The 20,331-nt window shown below is 39.3% G+C and overlaps 1 protein-coding gene and 1 long non-coding RNA gene across 2 annotated transcripts in view; one reads left to right on the top strand and one right to left on the bottom strand.

The window, feature by feature from the left end:
• PRKCE (protein kinase C epsilon) overlaps positions 1-9,362 on the top strand; it is a 300,996-nt gene extending 291,634 nt beyond the window's left edge. The window contains exon 15 of the mRNA XM_072856761.1: positions 6,168-9,362. Within this exon, the coding sequence (XP_072712862.1) occupies positions 6,168-6,314 (147 nt within the window). The 3' untranslated portion in view covers positions 6,315-9,362. The remainder of the gene's footprint in view (positions 1-6,167) is intronic.
• Positions 1,414-20,331, bottom strand: part of LOC140649489 (uncharacterized) — a 32,584-nt gene continuing 13,666 nt past the window's right edge. Inside the window, exons 2-3 of the long non-coding RNA XR_012041629.1 lie at positions 12,576-12,679; positions 1,414-3,173 (exon numbers count right to left, since the gene is read on the bottom strand). This is a non-coding gene — a long non-coding RNA (uncharacterized lncRNA). The remainder of the gene's footprint in view (positions 3,174-12,575; positions 12,680-20,331) is intronic.

Genomic DNA, 20,331 nt, shown 5'->3' with positions numbered 1-20,331 from the left:
ATCACAAATGATCCCTTTTAAAATTCATAGTTCTGTGAATTAGCTTGGTGTTTATTAAATACCTGTGTGCTTCTGTAACAGATTAAATTGTGGACTGCATAGGTTGGCATGCTTTTCAAATACTGTTTCACTATCTATTAAAATCTTTATTGAGTGTTTTTTCCCCACTTCTTTCTCTTAATTTGGTGTCCTTTACATCTAACAAAAGCGTAATCTAGGAGCACAAAATCTCACCCTCTGCTTGGAAGTAATGAATGTTGGTATACTTGTAAAAACTGCTTGGATTCAAAACCCTTTTTATCATCATAACCTTCAGTTGACTATACTGCAGCTCATGTCTGATCTGTTGTAACTCTTCCATATGTAAATAGAGCAATTAACATGCTGAAGAACTTTAGTAACTTGTAAAGTTATTCTGATAACATACATTTCATAACTTCTGAAATAAGCCTTTCTAGGAAATGCTTCTAATACAAATTCTCAGGGCGCGCAAATACTGTGAAGAGGCATCACCAGGATAAACAGAAAGACAAGCCTGAAGTGTTCTGCTTCTCAGCATGTTTCTTTCACAGTATTCATACTACATTTCTGTATATATAGAATGAGTTAGGTGTGAAAGTGAGCACTCATTACAGTTGGTCTCAACTTTTTCGAAACTACTACACTTTTATGAAAAGAGATCCAGTCATTGGTGCAAAGTGATCTCTGCCTGTGCTGTGGTTTTTGTTATCGTAATAAGGAGAGGTGAATGAGAGGACAGTGATATCTGAGGTTAGCCACATAACCTTGTGCTTCAAACCAGTTTGTTTGATATCTTGAGTTTCCATTCGTCTTGAACAAAATAATCTGAAAATCTTATCAATGAAAAGGTAAATACAAAATGTTCAAACTCTGATCATCCCGATCTAAGAATTTCTTCTTGATGATACTATGTCAAATGCAGGAATCATTTATTTCTTACTGAAGCAAAATTCTGGATAAAATTAAATGATACCGTGTAATACATATGAGAAGGCGCAGCTCTTGCTGCGTGTCCCTTTCCTGCTGCTCTGCTGTCCCGTGCTCCTGTAGCTGTACAGCAAAAGCTGCAGCAGCTTCCTGCCCAGATTTAATGTGCCTGTCGTGTGTTTGATATGCTGCTGATGCAGCTGGGCGCTGCACTAGAAGGTTTCTCTGGTGAAGCTCCCCAAACAAGTGACAAACTCCAGGATTTCACTGTGGGATTGAAAATATATGAAAAGGCATGAAGCACTGCTATTGACAGAAAATTGCAGTGGAGTAAAGTTAAAGATGTTTCATTCAGTGATAGAGAAAGGCCAATCTGCATTTGCATTTCCGTGAAAATCATGAAAGAGCTTTGTATATATTTTGTGTCAAAAGGTCCATTTATTGAAAAATACCATAGCACAAGAATTTTTTCTTCCAACATATTGGTTCATTGTTATAATGATCATTTCTGACCTTACTTGTATTGGCTGTCTGTTCTGGATTAGCTCCTCATTCTACTAAACTAAACAGAAATCTAGTAATTGATTTAAAGAGGATTCCTACAGTTATATTTAAACAGAAGATTGTGGATTCGTAGGAAAATCAGACTAAAATACAAAACCTAGGCTTTTATGGCAGTATTGTTTTGTAGCCACCACCTTCATCTTTCTTTCACCTCCTCTGAGTAGCCTTTGAACCCGCTGGACAATTCCAGCCCGATTTAGTGGAGCCATTGAGCTTGCAAAGGACTTGAAAGGGTTTTGGTGATTTTCTGCAAATTAAATGAAAATAAATAATGAAGTAGAGACAGATGCCTCTTAATGCCTCCAAGCTGGAGAATTAATTTAATCCTTGTTAGGCAGAAGAGAGTCCACTGAGCCTCTTGGCCTCATGACACAGCTGATGAAGTGCCCAGCTTTGCTGAGTTCCCTGGTTTGGAACACCCTCGGTCAGGTGCCTTCTTGCAAGGATTTCTGTGGTGTTTCAGTATCAGAGGCTCCTGTCATTCACATTTGGTTCATGTTATAAATGGGAAGGAACGGCAAGTTGTAACTTTCTTAATGTATTTTCAGTGATAAGAACATCAACTTAGATTTCTTTTTTCACTGTTGCAATTCATATAGTGTCATTTAGTAATCATTAACAGACAAGGCTGGTAATCCTTGACACAGGAAAGCTTATTAAGCATGTTTTGGAGGTTTTTTTAAGCTTGAGTCTGTGACTGCAGGTAGAAAATTAATTTTTCATTGAAATGGTAGTGAAAATAAAACCAGTTAAGAAGACCACTGTTTAATGTGTGCTTATTAATAGCATATGAAGTTCCTTTTAATATTTTAGTAACTATGTGAAGAGATTTAAGAAAAAAAGCATTTTGAGTCATAAAACAATATTCCTTTGTCCAAAGTCGCACAGGGCAACTAGGAAAGCTGATTAAATGGTGTTTTATGAAGAGATAGTCTTTTAAAATTTCCAATATCTTTAGCTCTTCAAACAGAAGTGGTAATCTTTGGATAGAATAAAACATGACTTTGACTTAAAAATTGTCATCCGTGATGGGTAGTAGGTCATGTTAATATTTATTAATTCAAGGGGTTTTATTTCTGTAGCAGAAGTGTTACATCTAATTGGATCGTATCACCAACATGAAGCAGGTCCACCATGTCCCCCAGAATAAGCAGGTCACACTAGGTCAGTGCTCAGACAGGAGACCTACAAAGCATTCACACTGATGGAAAAAATTAAAGATCAACTAGCTGGCACGTTTCCTGCACAAGAAGTAGTGGGTCAGTATTCCTTCTCACTATCAGAGATACTGTGCTGGTGGGGAAGCCATCTTTCCGATGAGGTTTAGAATTGGAGTCGTGTCATTTTTAGTCGTTAAAAGTGCCATGGCACTGCTGCTGCTCTTTGTCAGACGGAGACAGACTGCCCACATGCTGCCTGCGGTAGAGCAATTTCAGTGCAGTGTGGAATTTGGCACCTATTGTTGGAAGCTCTTGGGTAGCTGCTGTGCCCCTGCTCTCGTGTAGCGTTGACGCATGCTGAACACAAGGTGTTTGGGTAGTCTAGAGAGAAAAAAAGTAGCATCTGAAACCTAGTAGAATTCCTGTGTGGTTGGGTGGACAGCTGTGGTTTTGGGGGTTCTTTTTTTCCAAATAACCCTAGTTTCTTCAGTCATCTCTTACCTGGAAAAAAATTTGAAAAGTTAAAAATAATGTATCCCAAAGTCTCGGGAGCTGCAGGCTAAGTAAACAGAATCCCACCCATTTAATTACTGCATTTTTAATGATGCATTAGCCAGCCAATCTAAACATTTTTCCTTTTTTCTTCATGATTTTTTTAATGTTCAAAGATGGATAATAGCTGCACTCTGTTTCCTTCATATACTCTCTTTACCTTGCACATCTTCTTTCTTTTCTCAGCTTCTCTGCTAGGAGACAGCCACAGCCCTTCATACCTTCATCCTGAGCCCTCATGCTGCAACTATATATTGGTTCATACCGTTGGCCTATGGAGTATTCACAGTGCAAGTACATTAAAATAGCAATAGTAGCAGAAATGTGGCCAGACCTGTTTTGTCTTAGCAGATGGGGCCTTGCAGAATAGTCATCGCTTCAGGAAGAAAGTTCCTAAGTTGCTAAGGAGGGTTTCTCAAATAAATCTTTCTGTTGAAAAGAGGCACTTGTTATGAACTCTACCTTTTGTCTTGTATGGCTTAATCCACTCACTTCTGTTCCCTGTGATTTATTTGATCTTACTTCATCAATTGGTTAGTTAAAGGCTTGCTAGCGTATCCTTGCAGTCTTAGATTGCTCCATACTTGCCCTCTTAATAAATGGGGTGATTTACATCTATGCTGCCAAAAAGACATGGGATTGTTTATAAATCTGAGAAAGTAAAAACTTCTATTTCCTTCTTTGGTCTTGAAGGTGTATTTTAAGACATGCTAAGCTTTTAAATTTAAGCAAGTACCTTTGGTTGTTGTTTCAGAAGTGTTTGGGATTGGAATTTCTACTGTAAGTACCATTATTTTTAATCAATAGGATTTAGGTACACCGGTGTTGGGACAGTTTTTCAGATATACTCATCTGCTCTCTTTTTCACCTAACACCTTCACAAATCTTAGTTATGGTTTTCTGGAAAGTAGCTATTGGGAATTAATTGCTCCTGATAGGCTTTGAGGAATCTGTCATCTTACTCTTTTAGCTTCAGCAAGAAAATAACACTTTTCACAAATACGTTCAGTATGAAAACCTGGAAATAATATAGATTGTATTTGTTCTCAGCTAGTCCAGAGCTGATTTGCCCTGGATAGTTAGTGGTTCAAGTATGAGTGAAGTCACGTTTCTCTTGCACATAACTACAGTTCTGAATTTGAATTCTACTTTCTACAAATATTCACTTACTTCCTTCTGCTTTCGTGGCTATTCCTGTAACAAATTCATTGTATGAGTGTGTGAAAATACTACGGTAGGACATGGGGAACAAGAAGAATGTAGATGTAGTTGCAATGTAATGCATTTAAAAATTCGTATGGAATTTCATTCTTATTTTGCAATATTTGTCCAAATGACTGGGAAAAAACATAAAGCCCAAAGCCATGTCCCTCAGGCTTTATGCAGTTCAGAGTATGTGGGTCACATACACTTTATGTCCAATCTTTATGTACGAAGTAAATATTACAAATGTAAACAATATAAACATATATATATGTTTGTTAAGTCCATATTCCTTTCCTTTTAATGGAGTTTTGTAGATGGATGTGGGTTTTTGGTTGCCTGCACTTAGAAAGTACTTGGTTTACAAGTGACAGTCTCTTGCATTTATATAGACCTTTTTTTCCCTATATCTATAAAGTTCCTACAAACAATGTAGGTGAAGGTTGCTATGACCATTTTACAGTTGTGAGAAAGAAAACTATTTGTTTTAGTGCCTCAGTAGAGCTGATAAAGAAAATACATTTATATATATATATAATAGGAAAATTTACCTACATTGAAAGAAGGCATATATCCCATTTGGAATACATTAATGTACTTTATGATGTATCACTTTATGATTTTATCATTTTACTTGGCAAGTCAAATAGCTATTCTATTTCTGGTATCACCTTAATCTCAGACGTGCAGGATGGACACAAAGCTAGTTTCCAGTGTGTCAGTGTGCCTCCGTTAAGTATCACTCAGGTAACTGTTAGATCTCGTGAAACAAAGAGAAAAGAGACAGTGTAAAGGAAAATGTTCTAGTTCCCTGAACCTGTACATGCCTGAAATATGCTGCTAACATGGAAAACATGAACAGCGCAGGTCTCAAGGGAATGGCAATGGGGAATGTTTTCCCCTGTAGCCTTAAGCTTTTTTACATGTAAGTGGACACAGATAGTCACTGTCATGAGTGCCCTGAGGACAAACGAGTCGGCCTCTCCAAGGCTGTCTCTAGTTAATACATCTTATCTGAACCACAGCATGTACAGTTGCACGTCATTGGCCCAACTTCACTGAAAGAGCGAGGTACTTCAGACTTCAATGGGGAAATCCTGATGCCATTGAAATAAAGAGGAGTTCTGAGGTGGATTTCTCTGGAGCCAGAATTTCACACTGTGCCGTGGTGCTCTGAATGACATTTGGCTGCATTAGGAAAACTGAGTTGCCGATGTGGAGCTCAAGGATTTTGGACTGAGCTGTTGCGAGGTCATCTGATTTTAAGGCTGAGTGTAGCCAGATATAAAGAAACAGTTAACTTAGAGTTGAAACAGTAGGCTATATTGTGGGGAAATCAATTAAATCAGTTCACTCTGTGCCTCTGAAATGAGATATCATTATGTTCAAATCTAAGAGGAAACAGCTGTACCACCTACTATGCCAAAGCCTTTTTTAAACTAGTCCTAATCTCAGCTTCCTGCTTTATCATCATACTGCTATTCCTTCGCCCGTCAGAGACCCATGAGTCTCTGGGAACTCATTTATAGTACTGCTTCTGTGGCCTCTCCTGAACTCATTTATAGTACTTGCTCCTCTAGCTTCTCTCATACGTCTGTTATCCTTTGTGTGAAGTAGCTCCTCTTTTATTTCAATCATTCCAGAAAATTCAGCCTTTCGGGGGGGATGGAGAGGAGGGAAAGCACCTTTTATTTTACTGTGTTGTTTTACCATTCACCTTATTTGTATTTTTCTTCTCAGAAAACCAAAAGGGATGTAAATAACTTTGATCAAGACTTTACGCGAGAAGAACCAGTATTAACGCTAGTGGATGAGACAATTATAAAACAAATCAATCAAGAAGAATTTAAAGGGTTCTCTTATTTTGGAGAAGAGCTACTGCCATAGACAACGTTAGGCTGACAGATGAATGATGCTGCCAGAAGTGATTCTGAAGAGATCATCGAATTACTGAGACTCAGTAGATCAAGAACTACTTTTCTTACCCTGAGCCCATATCCCCAATTAAAGTATATATTTATTGTTTTTTTCCTTTAATCTTCTGACCTGAAAGCACTCTTAATTTCTGTCTCACAAAGCAATGCAAAATAATTTTGTATCAGAAATTGTAGATGTAACACACTGCCGTATATTTGCAACTTTTCTTTTATTCCTAAGATCTCCCCAGAGGACAAAATTGCATCCTTTCCGTGGAAAATGAAGCCATGCTATTAAAAGTGATTTAGCAGATCATGTTCTGTAGTCATCATATGTATTTAAACTAAGAAGGTGAGAATTGTTTCTTCTGCACTGGTGGTTATGGTGAGATCTGCACTGAGATGTGGAACAAATAAGTAATATGTTGCCCTATGGTAAGCAAAGAAGTCTGCCTTCGTGGAGGTGTAATCTTCGATTATGAATTTATTGTGGTGAGGTACAAACTTAAAATAAAGCTGTCCAGAAAAAGAAGCACAGCAATTAAGGCTTTTGATGAAGTTCCTCGTACAATTTATGGAAAACTCTTAGGAATAAGAAGAGTCACAAAGGTAACTGAAATTTTATTTAAAGCAGGTAATAGATACTATATGGATAGTTATTAAAGGGCTAAAGAATAAAAAGCCTATAGTACTTTAACACAGCTATATATAGGCATTTTACAGTTTTTCAGGCAATTGGGTGTACTATCCATTTTACCAAATTTAATATCCATTTAAATGAACCATTAATATGATGGCAAGCTTGCAAATGTTTACAGTTAATTTTACATAAAAAATTAATTATAAACATTATAAATTTGCCTTTTACATTGTAGCTAAGTTGATAAATAATTTCTTATTTATATTTATTTTCTCAGCAGTGTGTTACTTTTGCACACTTTTACAAAACCATAATACTACTGTGTTTGTTATTTTTTATGTTTAAAATCTAAAGAGAAATCTGCTTTTAGAAGACACAAAATAAGGCTACATGTGCATTATGTGGAAGTGTGTTAAAAAACTGAAGATCAAACATTCACAAACTGACATTATTGAAAGTTGTAAATGGAATTTTTTTGTGTATGAATTGAAATGGTAACTCATGTGGACAATATTACTAATGTGAAGTTACCTCCTGTAGATACGCTAACAGTGTTATGTACTTATATTTCCAGGAGTACCCTGTGGTTTGTTGGTTTGGGGTTTTTTTTGTGTACATGTATCGCTGAGGTCATTTTATTATATATTTTACTGGACTGAGTGAGCGGTCATTGGAATCCATTTTAATTGTTGCACATGGATTTCCAGCTGCACAAAAATATATATACTTGTGATTGGCAAAGTGGCACTAAAGAAGCTTTTTTGCCTTTTGTACAGGTGAGATTTTGTATATAGTGTTTGCTGCAAGGCCTGTGGAATTCATTGAATATAGAGGTATCAACTGCTGCATGTTCAGGCATACTATTAAAATGTTAGTCTATGAAAGAATAATTATAATAATGTCCATGTGCAATACTCTTGTATGTGTATTGGTTCAAGTTACTGTCAGAGAGATGAGGTTTTTGTTATAAAAGACGTAGACATATATTAAGCTATACTAAATCTCTTGTATAGTTCTCTTCAACTCTATTATGCCATGATAGAGCTCGGAAAGAGAAAGGAATGTTACAAATCGTGGTGGACAAAGTGTGAATCATTGGCTTTAAGAGATAATCTCGGTCTCAAGCAGATGAATTAGTTTGTGTCAGTTTTGCGTCTGGCTGCTCATAGCCTGTTACTGATGACAACATTCAGTTCCATTTTGTTTTGTTTTTAAAACTCAGGTGTAATTATTATATATATTCTTATGATTATTTCAAAATATTAAATATTATGATATATCAATTAATGTGTTGTCTGGCCTACAGGTGTAATAATGGATCAAGCCTTTAGTTTAATTTAATTTATCTTCAGTAATCTTTTGTACTGGGAAAAGACTAGCTTCTGGAGCTGAGTACCAGCACAGAAACATCTTAATGATTGCATCATCTCAATGTTTAAATTTCTTTCTCTTTTAGAAATATATTGTAGAACTGCCCATCAATTTGTGTCTCACCACTGGCTCTGTTCATTTCTCATCACGGTTAGCTTTTGACATCCAGGCAAGAACTGATCACAATGCTAAAGCGTTCTTTTCCATAGGTGAGTAGACTGGCTAGGAAGACAAGTTAGCGGATAGTGCACTACTGTTTGTACAATAAGAGGCCTTTACACAAAACTCTAAGCATTTATTTTGAAGGAATAAAAGCATCCCATCAAGCTTTTGTAAGCAAGCTATGTAGTCTGTATTCCTGTTTCTAACATGAGGATAATTAGCAAACGTTTGTATTTCAAGAGGCCTCAGCACCTGCAATGTTTGGTAGGATGCTAAGAGAAAAGTCAAGGACATAAAAACTTTTGCATGGGCAGGTATTTCTTCAATATAAATAGTTAGATCCTCTGCATTGGGTTTACATCAGAAGGTTTGTCTGTTACCTTGAACATTTTTTAAAGATAATTCTTAAAAATGGACATTCTGTTACATTTCTGCCTGTTCTGTAAAATCTTTCCTGTTCCTTCTTTGTAAAATGAGTGCAAAATGCCAAAAAGATTATTAATAATAATAATAATTATAAAGAATCGATTGTTTCTTGTTTTTCCTCCCAAATAGACTTTATAAAAACATAGAAACACATTTTTCTCCATAGGGTGAAAAACAATTCTCTCCAAAAAAGGCTTAAAAATTACCTCTTTTTAAATTATGTGCAGAATAGGTCTGGCTAACTATAAAATGTATTCAGTTGGGGGGGTAGGTTTTTTTTTATTGTGAGGATTTATTTGTACAGAATTTTTTTTCTTATGGATGTAATTTGAATCTCTTGCCATTCATTAGTGTTATTTCATCGTAAACATTATTACTGTGCCAAATGTACTGTATTCAAAAGGATGTGAATGTGTATTGTTTCGGACCCTAATAAATACAATGATGTTAAATCTTATTTTTTTCCCCAAAGTTTTCCTGAGTATTTCCTAATGAGGAAGAAACAAAGATGAAGGATGAATATTTTTCCTGTTACATATTGTGCAAAATACCGTGAGCTTGTCTTTTAGGAGTGGACATTTTGCAAAGGAAGGATTTGCTAACAAGAGCCCCATCTGTGAAGCACTAAACACTCCAAGAGAAACACAGGTAACAGTGCCTGAACACTATTTATCTTGGGCAATATAACATTTGCCTCAAAAACACCAAGCAGGTGAGTTTACAGACTTTTTCTGCTTACCAGCTACATAATGGTCACTGAGTTCTGACTGATCCCAGCATTCTGCTTAGCTGCATTGTTAAAACTCACTTCAGCAGGGCACTTTGTGTACAAACACGGGAGACTGCTTTAGTCTTTAATTGGATTGATTAGAGGGATTAATAGTATGCATAAGTTTAATTAATTAGGGTCATAGAGCTTATTAAATGATTTATTTAACTTAATCTGTGAATGTGACATTGTCTGAAATATTTCAGTATTTCATCGTGTTTCAATTTGCACCTTAAATACTTTCCATTTTCGTGGTCTAAAATTCTTAACTTCTGTTTCAGTAGATCAGCTATCAGCATACTCTGGCAGCAATTCCCGTTAACAATCTCCTGTTAGTATACCTAGCTAGTAGGTATACTAACTAGCCTTTAAAAAAAAAAAAAAACCCACACCCAACCAACTTAACTTGAAGAGTGTTTTCTCTTCAAATTGCAGCTTTTGCATAAAAGTCCATTTTTTTTCCTTCATGCTGAGTCTTCTCAAAGTCACTGAACGTGTTTGGTGCCTTTGAGCATATTCCAAATCCTGTGTGTTGACAGCATTAGCATAAGCTTTGTCACACAGATTTTACCAGTTAAACAACTATGTAACATCTTGATTTTCTGGGTATGTTTTGCAACCTTAAAAACATACAAAGAACTTAACCGTCATCTTACAAACAATAAGCATCACTGGTCTCCAAATACATCAATCCATGCCATATTTTCTAATAATGCTGTAACTGATGTCTATTAAGAAGAGTTTTTATCCTTGCTGATGGACTACAAAATTTGGAAAGACAGCAGTCTTTTGAAGAGGAATGAGTCGCAGTCTGATTGACTGTCCATGCTGTAAATATGGTACTAAAAGTTCAGGGAGAGAGTCTCAGCATGTATCTGTCGGCTTTTGTGGCCTTCCACACAGGGGATGTTAGATCACTTTACAGTCAAAAATGGTTTTAGCCTCATAGTAGTCTGGTCAGGCACATGGGTAAATCAGTATGATAAGCATCTAGACACACTGATCAAAATCAGAATAATTATCCAACGGGAAATTGAAGCATTGAATAGGTTGACACATCCTAACTTGCAGAAGCTACAGAAATTCAGTTTGGGTCTTCATCTATATATACTGTTTGAGCAAAATAGTTTTTAACTAAAAACACGTGGGGTGAACATCCCTTGTCCTGGGCATGAGGAGAAAACAAGAATGAGTGAGGTCGGAGTGGACCTCTTTTAGGACCAAGAGACTTTTAATCTGAGTGACATAAATAAGGTATTCATGTAATCAAAAGACGGTGTGAGCAGCCACACTGGGTCAAACCAAACATCGCTAGGGTCAGGTATCCTGCTCTTGGCAATGGTCAGTAGCTTAAGCAGTAATGTGCACTGATTAGAAATCAAGAACTGTCAGCTTTGATTGTAGCTATAGAAGTATAACCAATAGAAAATACCTGTGGAAGAATCTGAGAACAAGAAAGTATGAGGTGCTTTCTTGTTCTGCCTGCAGCAGTTTGACCCCATGTCTCATCCCACTCAGTGGGTTGCGAGATTATGTTATGAAGTAGATGGTGGTGTCTTTATTATATCTCTGAATTAACCTTCTTTTGATTAATCAGTTTTTGAACAATGTTGACTTCTGGCATGCAAAACGTTCTGTGGGAAAGAGCTCCACAGCTCAACTAATAATTCTGTTAAAAATTACCTCCTTTTGTTTATTCTGACCCAGCCATAATTCCATTTTTGCTGCCTGGGTCTTTCTTTGAAAGAGGATAAATAACCATTTACTATTCACCTTTTTCATGCCACTCAGAATTTTATAGGTCACTGATACATCCTTCCTCATCCAGTTCTTTTTCAGACTGAAAAGTCTTCCCCCGTCTGTAAAAAGGCTTCATACAGGCACATCCCATATTTTTGGTCACCTGTGTCAACTTTCTCTGAATCTTTTTTAGTTCTACCGTATCCTTCTTGAAGATGGGAAGTAGAATTACGTGTAATATCCAGTATGTGGATGCAACACGGATTATTATAATGGCTAGTGTATTCTGGTTTGTTTTCTGTTACATTGTTACATCATTTTTTCTTAATCCAAGTTTGTTCTCAATTATTTTATAGGCTTTCCCAGATTAGTGTCAGTTGTAAATCTAATATGCATGCTCTCTGTTAGATTCTTGAGTCATAATGAAAATACGTTCTGTCCAGGGCATAATGAAAATAGGTTAAATAAGAATATAACCAGTGCAAAACGCTGCCTCGGTGCAGGCTTCCATTTCAGCAGTAAACCTTTGAGGGTTACCTTTTCAGTATGGTTTTCCTACTGCTTTTGTATCACCTATATATAGCTATCTTTAGACTGTCTTTCCCTAGCTTGCTTATTAGAACATTCTGTGCAACAAATATTTTTCCAAAATCAAGATACAGGACATGCTCTACTCCTCTCCTATCAATACAGGCTCTTGCTGTGTTCTTGAATATCCCTTCTTTTGACACGTTAGCTACGATGGAGGGGAGAAAGATAAAGGTTTTCTTAGCACATTGGGAAAACGTATGTATGTGCCAAAATAGTTTCCACTCCATCTTTCCTTTTACCTCATCATTGCTGTGGAAGCAGGAGATAAGGGCAGCAGCCTGAGGTGGAACACAAGCTGCCACTATAAATATTGTGAAATGATTATGCAAGACTGTCCAAAATTTGGAAAAGCATTAAAGGACTTCCACGTTTGTACATAGATGCTTAATCCTTGGAAAAAAATCGGTTAGGAATAAAGTCAGTGACCGGGAGTCTATTGCAGATTTGGGCACTGGAGTGAGAACTGAATTGAGCATTGCGTACACTTGTCATCGCCATCCAATACTACCAGTTTGATCTAGTGTCTTACGTACTGCAGGAGGTAGCACGAAGATAAGACTAAAGCTGCTAGTAACAGCAAGAGTCAGTGCCAGGCTGGTGCTCGTCTGTGCCAACGTCCATTCTCGTTTCTCTAAACCTGTTGAGACAAAATGTTACCCAAAGGTGCCATGCGTCCAGGATTAGTGCCGCAAGGGGGAAAGTAAAGAACAGGAGTCCTGCTTTTGGCATACACGAGCTGTTAGGTTAGTTTAGTCACCTTATGTAGCTGTACCCTTGACAACCTTTTAGGAATAGTCCAGATATTCCTTGAGTGACAATAAATACATCCCTGCTCAAGTATGTCTGTCAGATGGTGACAGTTACATAGAGGGAGAGACTGGAATATCAACATGAAGAAGCGTGTCTAAATGTCAGAAATGCAAAAATGAGTACAGTTGCCTAAGCAACCTCCTGTTTTCATTGACACGAGTGGCATGGAGCTTGAGACTTTGAAATTGTGCAAAGGGAGAGATACTATTATGGCCATTTTACAAATCAGCAAACTGAAACTAGGTGCTGTGATGCTGATTGGCTTCTTACTGTGTTAGTATAAAGTCAGCAGAAGTGCTAGGAAAAGGGCATGGGTGAAGGTAGTGCTCTCACTGTGCTGGCATTTCTGAGCACAACGTGTTTTCAAACCATGCTTCACTAAATGGTGGTCTCCCGCGAAAAGGCTTCATGGCTGCTTGGAGTCCCCTTCATTCCTCTTTTCAGTTGCTAAGCCAAAAGACAGTCAAAAGTTGTGTGCAATCAGATACAGTAGTTGATGCATAAGGGAGGTGGGTTTTTTGGTTTTTCAATGGGATAAGCTTTTTATTGAAACGTGGTCACACCCAGGCAAAGTTTGAGAACCTCTGTGTTCTGGGAAAGCTGTTTACTCAGAGTCTTTGGTACATCAAAAAAGAACATTTTCTGTTGATTTTTGGTTAATGAGCAGTGAGAAGTAGGCAAAGATACCAGGCACATGGAGGCACATTTTTCTAAATAATGATGTGGTTGATTAAGGTGAGCAGATTGAGGGCCAAAGAGATTATGCAAATCTCACTTAGGTAAATGTTTATGTTAGGGTGGGGATCACTGTCCTGTTTAGAAGCAAACTTAAGACCTTTAAACTTTACTTGTTGGAATAATGTGGAGACATTTTTTCTTTGATTAAATGATATGCTAACCCCTTACATGCCAGTGCATTGCAACTGCACTCTAACTATCCTTCTGTAAAGGACAGGAGCTGTACTTCCTAGATCCTGAATTCTGCTGTTATGAGGCCTGTTCACGCTTTATGATGCTGCTCTACTGAAGTACAGGGTTGTGTGAAATCCCTCGAACACCACCTCCTAGCTGCTGAACTGAGGCCCTGGGTAACCCCAAGATCAGTCCTCCCATAGTGCAGGAACCTCGCTGGAAAACTGGTGTTCTAGAGCAGATTTTTTCCCACACTTTTCCAATCACAAATATAGGGCCAACTGTTTAAGCAGCTGTCACCACGAAACTCTATGTTTGGGCACTCTAGAATACAGTCTGTGATGTGTATTCCCATTTAAAGCATCTCTGGTCATAGAGACAGCCTGCTAAAATTATCGGTGTGTTCAGTCTACCTAATATGGGCCATGAAGTGCTGACCCAAACTCCACATTACAGTGAGTCCCTCATATTGTTAATTCCATAGTCATCTTGCACTATTGTAGATATGAAATTACTGTGACCCTACCTCCCATTGCACATCACCACTGCTGGCTTGTTCAGGCAGCAGCTGGACACATACTGACTTCAGTGGGAGAAGAAATGGAAAGCTCTGCAGAACACCATTATTCTGACAAGTTGAAAGGCTACAAAAGCAGCATTAAACCATCAGTCTTTAATACCACCAGAGAAATCTCCTTCCTCCAGGAGGAGTCAGCTTACATACAACATCCTCTCAATACATGCCTGCTGAAAGCCTGTGTACTATCAGCCATTAGCCTTCTGAGAGGCCCTTACCCAGTGGTGAACTGTCGAGATGCTCACCCCAGTCACATTATCCTTTTTCTGATCTGCTTGCTCAGGGATAAAAGTAACACACTGCAGGACCATGTTGCAGTGGATAATAATGCTGCCACCATGTATTTGGTTGACACGCTAAGAGAGGATCTCCAGCTGGAAGACTTCACATATGAGAGCTTTAGTGATGTTTTTGTTAATATTCTTGCCGGTGTTTGGAGAAGAATCTGGGTGATGAAGAGGAGTGGGGAGTATTAATTTTCATTTACTGAGCTGTCTAGCAATAATTTGAACCACCCACACAGCTGAACAAGTTGATTTCAGAGCGAGGGAGGTTATCAACACCAATAAAAAAGCAGTTGTCATATAGTTTAGACACTATGCATGGGCAAAAAACTCCTGGTATATCACTCATATGCAAATTGAAAGTATTTCTATAACCTCTGACCCTGCTTGTAAACAGCAGATTCCAGGAATTCTGCTGGAAACCATACATTACTAAGGCAAAATAGTAGTTAGCAATAAACATGCTTTCCTCTGTGAAAGAATCTGGAAGTGGAAGAATGCAAGACCTTGAAATGCACTGCTGATTGTGGGAAACCGCCGAGGCCACCTCCTGCCTAACGACTGGGAAAACACCCACCCTTGCAGAGCTCCCGGTGGAAGTATGTAACCCAGACATGGCTGCCGTGCACGAGCACCTTGTTAACACGCTATCAGGCATTGGCAGGCAGTGGTTGTGCCGTGCCAGGAGTGCACGGACATGCAATTTAAGCTTGCTCTGGCATGAAACGGGAAGTCGTCGGAGGAATTCAAAGAACCGAAGGGAAGGACAGGACAGCTATTTTAATGGCAGCAGGAGGACTAAGGAGCAAGTGGGTGAGAATGGGAAAGACAGAAAATGCGGTAGCAGTCCAAAATGAAAAATCCCCTTGGAACGGGGGAGGCTTCCAGTGATCAAAGAGAACGGTGACAAGATTGCTGAAAGGTGATCGAGGGAGGAAATGTGAATCTGGGATAGAAGTAAGCCTAGAAGGGAACAAGAAAAAGTCAAAGTGGATGTCTGTGCTTCAGAGATGTGCCCAAGGTATGCCTAAGCTACTCTTAAAATAGCTAGCGTGGGTACCGTTACCTCAGCAGTACAGGCTCATGTTCAAATATTTATCTGGCGCCTGAGGGAGGGGAGTTTACAATCAGCTGAGAAAACATGGCTGCTGATTACAGTGCTAGGAGTAAAGAGGAAGCTGGTTTAAAGCTAATCCAGGGTGTTTGTACACAATTTCAAATCATAGTGTTGACCTATACTGGAGGCACATCTAAATAAAAACCCAAAGGTTGTGTCCATGGAACGACATGGTCTGTTCCATCAGGATTACCACTTGGCCACCATCTCCTTCCCAGAAGTATGTTCATAAGGCTCTCGCATTCAGCTCTTTTAAGGGAAGGGCATAATTTTCAAGTCCAGTAATACAATGTTTTTGAAACACTGCAGGAAATCCAAGCTTTACAGCCTATCTGTTAAAAATCTAGGGCAGATAGTGTGCTAGGGTTTTCTCCCCCAAAAGCAAAGAGGTGGATTATTCTAATATAAAATAGAATGGACCTCTCTCAGTGGTGTTGTATATTGGTGTTGTATATGTCCTCACACAAGGAAAATATGTGTGTTTCTTCATGATGGAAACATCAACAAAAGGTAGGGAGGTCATAAGGTAAAGAATTACAATGCCAGTCTATGGCTCTTAGCCCACTGCCATCGTGATACTGTACAAAATAGACACACTGATTTTTTTCTGTCATGTGTTTCCTGTTCATTCATCAGTGCAAGAAAAACACTTTCACACATCAAAGGTGATAAGGCAAAACAATGCAACAAAACAAATATGGGATCTATTTAATCACTTGTTAACTTCCATGTAGAAGATAGAAAATTATGCTAGAGCAAATATTTTCTGTATTCAGAGTATATTTTAATTTATCAACATTCAAACTCTGAGTTTGCTCGATTTTTCAGAATAGAAAACTAGCATAATATTACTGGTAGACCGAGCTGACAAAAGGGGTGTTTTGCAAAATTTTTTTTTTTTTTCAGCCTAGAAGGTCTTTGTAGGTGTAGTGTGCTGTAACAGTTAAGCCAGCCTGTCGTCTCATGGTGGCTGAAAGAGGCGGTCCTGCCCATCTTTCCCTGCTCTCAGCCGCACGATCCCAACTTTGTGGGCACTGTGAGCCGGGATTCAAGTGTGGTAGGTGCCGTACTCCATTCCTCCTCTCCGCTTATCATTTCCCTGAAACTCTCTTATGGGAACAGTGTAGGTCAGCACCCACACTCTTATTTACAATGTGCAGAGCCTATTAAGCACACTCCACTGCATAAAGAGGGCAGTCTCCCTTCCTGCCTCCTGGAGTTTCCTGTTCGCACTGCTGGCTTTGTGCTCGCTCTGGCAATTGCCTGACCTCTTTTGAGACAATCCAGCTTGCTAACCTGATAGGAAACTACTCACTGTTTTTCATGAGTCAGTTCTCTGCCATTTTAGAAGGCCGAATTAGTTCATAAAAGGGTCGGGTGCATGCCAGACCACTGAAGGCAAGTGGTGTGGTTGTGGAACTGGGAATGGCAAGGTGGGAGAAAGAGGAAAGACTGTTCTTTGGGGTGGTGGGGCTGGGCAGTTCATATCAGGTCACCTTATCCCTTCTTAACTAAACAGGCTCAGGGGACACCGTTGCAAAGGTGAGAAATAACTAAAGGACAATCCTGTGCTGCAGGAAACCATGCTGGTGAATCAGTAGGGTGTTGCCCTCTCTTGGTATCAGTGCTGGTCCAGCGCTGGCATGATGCATTAGAGGATGCAGTTGCTGAAAAGGTAGCGGTTCAAATGTAGCAATTCAAATGAGAGATAAAATTAAGTTCTTGAAAGGTGCATTTTAAAAAAACCACTAACAAGAAAGTCCACAGTTTTCAGGGGAAATTCAATAGGGAATTAAGATAAAATACAAAAGTTAAAATGACCCCCCCCAACAAAAGTGAGGGAAGAATTGCCAGTGATTCCAGTCAAGAATGTCTTGCCCTCAGGCAAGCAGCCTATGTTACCTTCAGGGCTGAACGGCAACCACTCTTCCCACTCAGACATGAACGACATCACCCATCTGGGTAGGACCTACTAGCATACTCCCTGTAGCCTTCACGCTTGGACCAGAATCCAGAGTTATGCTAGGGACTGTGCGATCACAGGCACACATTCCTGCTGCACTTTGCAGTCTCCCAAAGAGATCCTATGGGCTTGCAGAAGCGGTGCAGGTCAGCACCCACTCTCCTACTTGCTGGGTGTGGAAAGTACTAAATTATGGGGCTGACAAAACTGTAACGTTTTAGTAGAGGGGATTTGTGGTTGGTTTTGGTTTTTTTTGACAAACAGACATTCTTGGCTTTTTTCCCAAGATGTAGACCCCAGAGGCTCCAGGCAGATATCATAGATCATCAGTAAGTACCTCTGCAGCAATATTCGAAGAACTGAGCATGCTTAGTATTTCACCAAAAGACCTGATGAACTAGCAGCTACTTTGCTGAAACTTATCTTTGTTTCTGTGCTTCCCATGGACTGGGATGGGGATTTACCAGCCCTTTCTGAGCCACTGGCTCACAGCTCAGCTACAGCCTTGGCTAGTAAGATGTTGGGAGGTTGGGTCCGATTGTTTAAAGCAAGTGAACAGAGAGCCTGATCTGTGATATGCACAGCATCCTCAAGTCTCGGGAGGGAATAGAGTACTCAAATTCACTGGAGTGGAGGGCATGCAAGATGTGAAATTCAGTATCTCAGAGAGCCCTGCAAAAATACTAAGCTATTTGCAGCCCATTCTCCTCAATAATGTGGAAATTCAAAAGTTACCTATCTGACTGTTTTGTGTTTGTCTTGCTTTGGTTTTAGTCCATTTCTGGGTATTTTCCCACTGATATTATTAATTTCTTTTTCCTTCAACCTAGTTTTATCTCTTTCCCCATCATTCTTTTTTTTTTTTTTTTTCCAGTTCATGTCAACAGCTGGAGATTGAGCTGTTGGGTGAGATTTCTTCCTACATTGGACAGTTTTACCCGTTGACCCAGTGCCTGCTGTGACTTTGGCTAAGATAATACAATTCATTCAGTGTCATTCACAGCAGGAGCAGAGAAGAAATTGTTTCATTACAGGAGCACAGAACAATGATGATACTACCAACTATATATAAACACAGAGCACTAGTTACCCACCAGCCAACATTTAATGGAAGTGGAAGGCTGGGTGAATTTCCTTGGCTACCGCCATCTGCCAAAAGGCGTCCTGAAAGAACAGACGTCCAATGTTGTGCTTTGAAAGTTCCAAAACTTGTGATCCAACTGTTGAGTTCATATCCCCCAGACTGTAAATCACAGCTCTCCTAGCCTGCAAAATGATACCAGCTGACTGCAGGCTCAGAGTGAGCAAAAAGACTTGCATCAGACTCCAGAAAGAGTGCGGTAATTCATTTCTTTGATTTGGCAAAATGTTTTAATAGGTACAAACACTGACTGAAAGAAAATGCTGGCATTCTGCCTTGTTTTGCTACCTCACACCCTTTTTCTTCCCCACAACCCCTTTTCTTCCTCACTGCAAAAAGTAAGTATGTTAAAGGAAACAGATTTACCAAAATTACAATCCTGCATGTGAGCCAGCCACTTTTCACAGTATTGCAGTCAATAGCATGTGCTCTTGGAACGCACCACTTTGGATTTCAAAGAGAGATTTGATTAGGAGGCTAATGGGTGTTCTGAGCAGCAACATTTGTCCCTCCATTTGCTTTGAAAGCTCGATTCCATGTAGAATAAAAGTAGCCATACACTTTTGTGCAACTGCTACCCAATACCCACAATGAGTGATTATAAGTGAAAGGAACTACTGATTCACTTAGTCATCTTCTGTCACAGATGCCCAATGACCAAACACTAAATCAACTCTTTGAAATATTTTTCAAAGTAGATCTATGCAAACAGGGAGGCAAAAAATTAATCCAAATCCTTGTAGTTTTGTCAGTAGCTGCTATGACTACTGATCAGTCCTCTGCTGTTCTTTGGAGATGAGAAATGCGTTTGAGATTCACAGTGGAAAGACAGATGAACTGGCCTTGCAAACTTATCCCTAAATTAAGAAATCCATCTTGATACCGAAACTACCAATGAAAAACCACATTGCGGGGATTTTGTTCTGTGATGGTACTGTATATCGTGTAAATAAAGAACAGACCAGATGTAGTCTCCTGCTAGGAGTTTAACAGGGTGATTCCTCAAACTTATGACTTTGATACCAGAGAGTCTCAAATATAATTGCCCCGGGTCCTAATACGCTTGTGCTGTAAATACTCCAGAACCCTCAGAGAAGCAACTGAGCTTGTCAGAGGAGGGACCGTTTCATCCCCTTTTCCCCACAGCTTCTGGAATAAGGTCAGCACTCTGCTACCTCTCCTTTCCTTTTGAGGCTGTGGATGAGGAAAATACTAATCTCTTACCCCAGCTTGGGAGAGGATGAGAAGATCCCTGACACTTGGTCTCCTATTGTTTTTAGATGACTGGTGGCTGTTTTCCTGATGGCGTTGGGTCGTGCATGCTATTCCCTCTGCCAGTTTGTGCTGCTGGTGAGAGCCCAGCAGCTGCTTCCTCTGACCTCTGCACGGTTTGAGCGTCTTGTTTTTTGGCCTGCCCTGCTTTGCCCCCCTGGAGCGTATGAACCATCCTCTCCTGCTGCGAGGCAGAGGGAGCATGGGGCAGGG

The sequence above is a fragment of the Ciconia boyciana genome, chromosome 3 (genome assembly GCF_034638445.1).
Source record: "Ciconia boyciana chromosome 3, ASM3463844v1, whole genome shotgun sequence".
In the NCBI taxonomy this organism is placed as follows: Eukaryota; Metazoa; Chordata; class Aves; order Ciconiiformes; family Ciconiidae; genus Ciconia; species Ciconia boyciana.
This window is presented reverse-complemented; position numbering and strand designations above follow the sequence as displayed.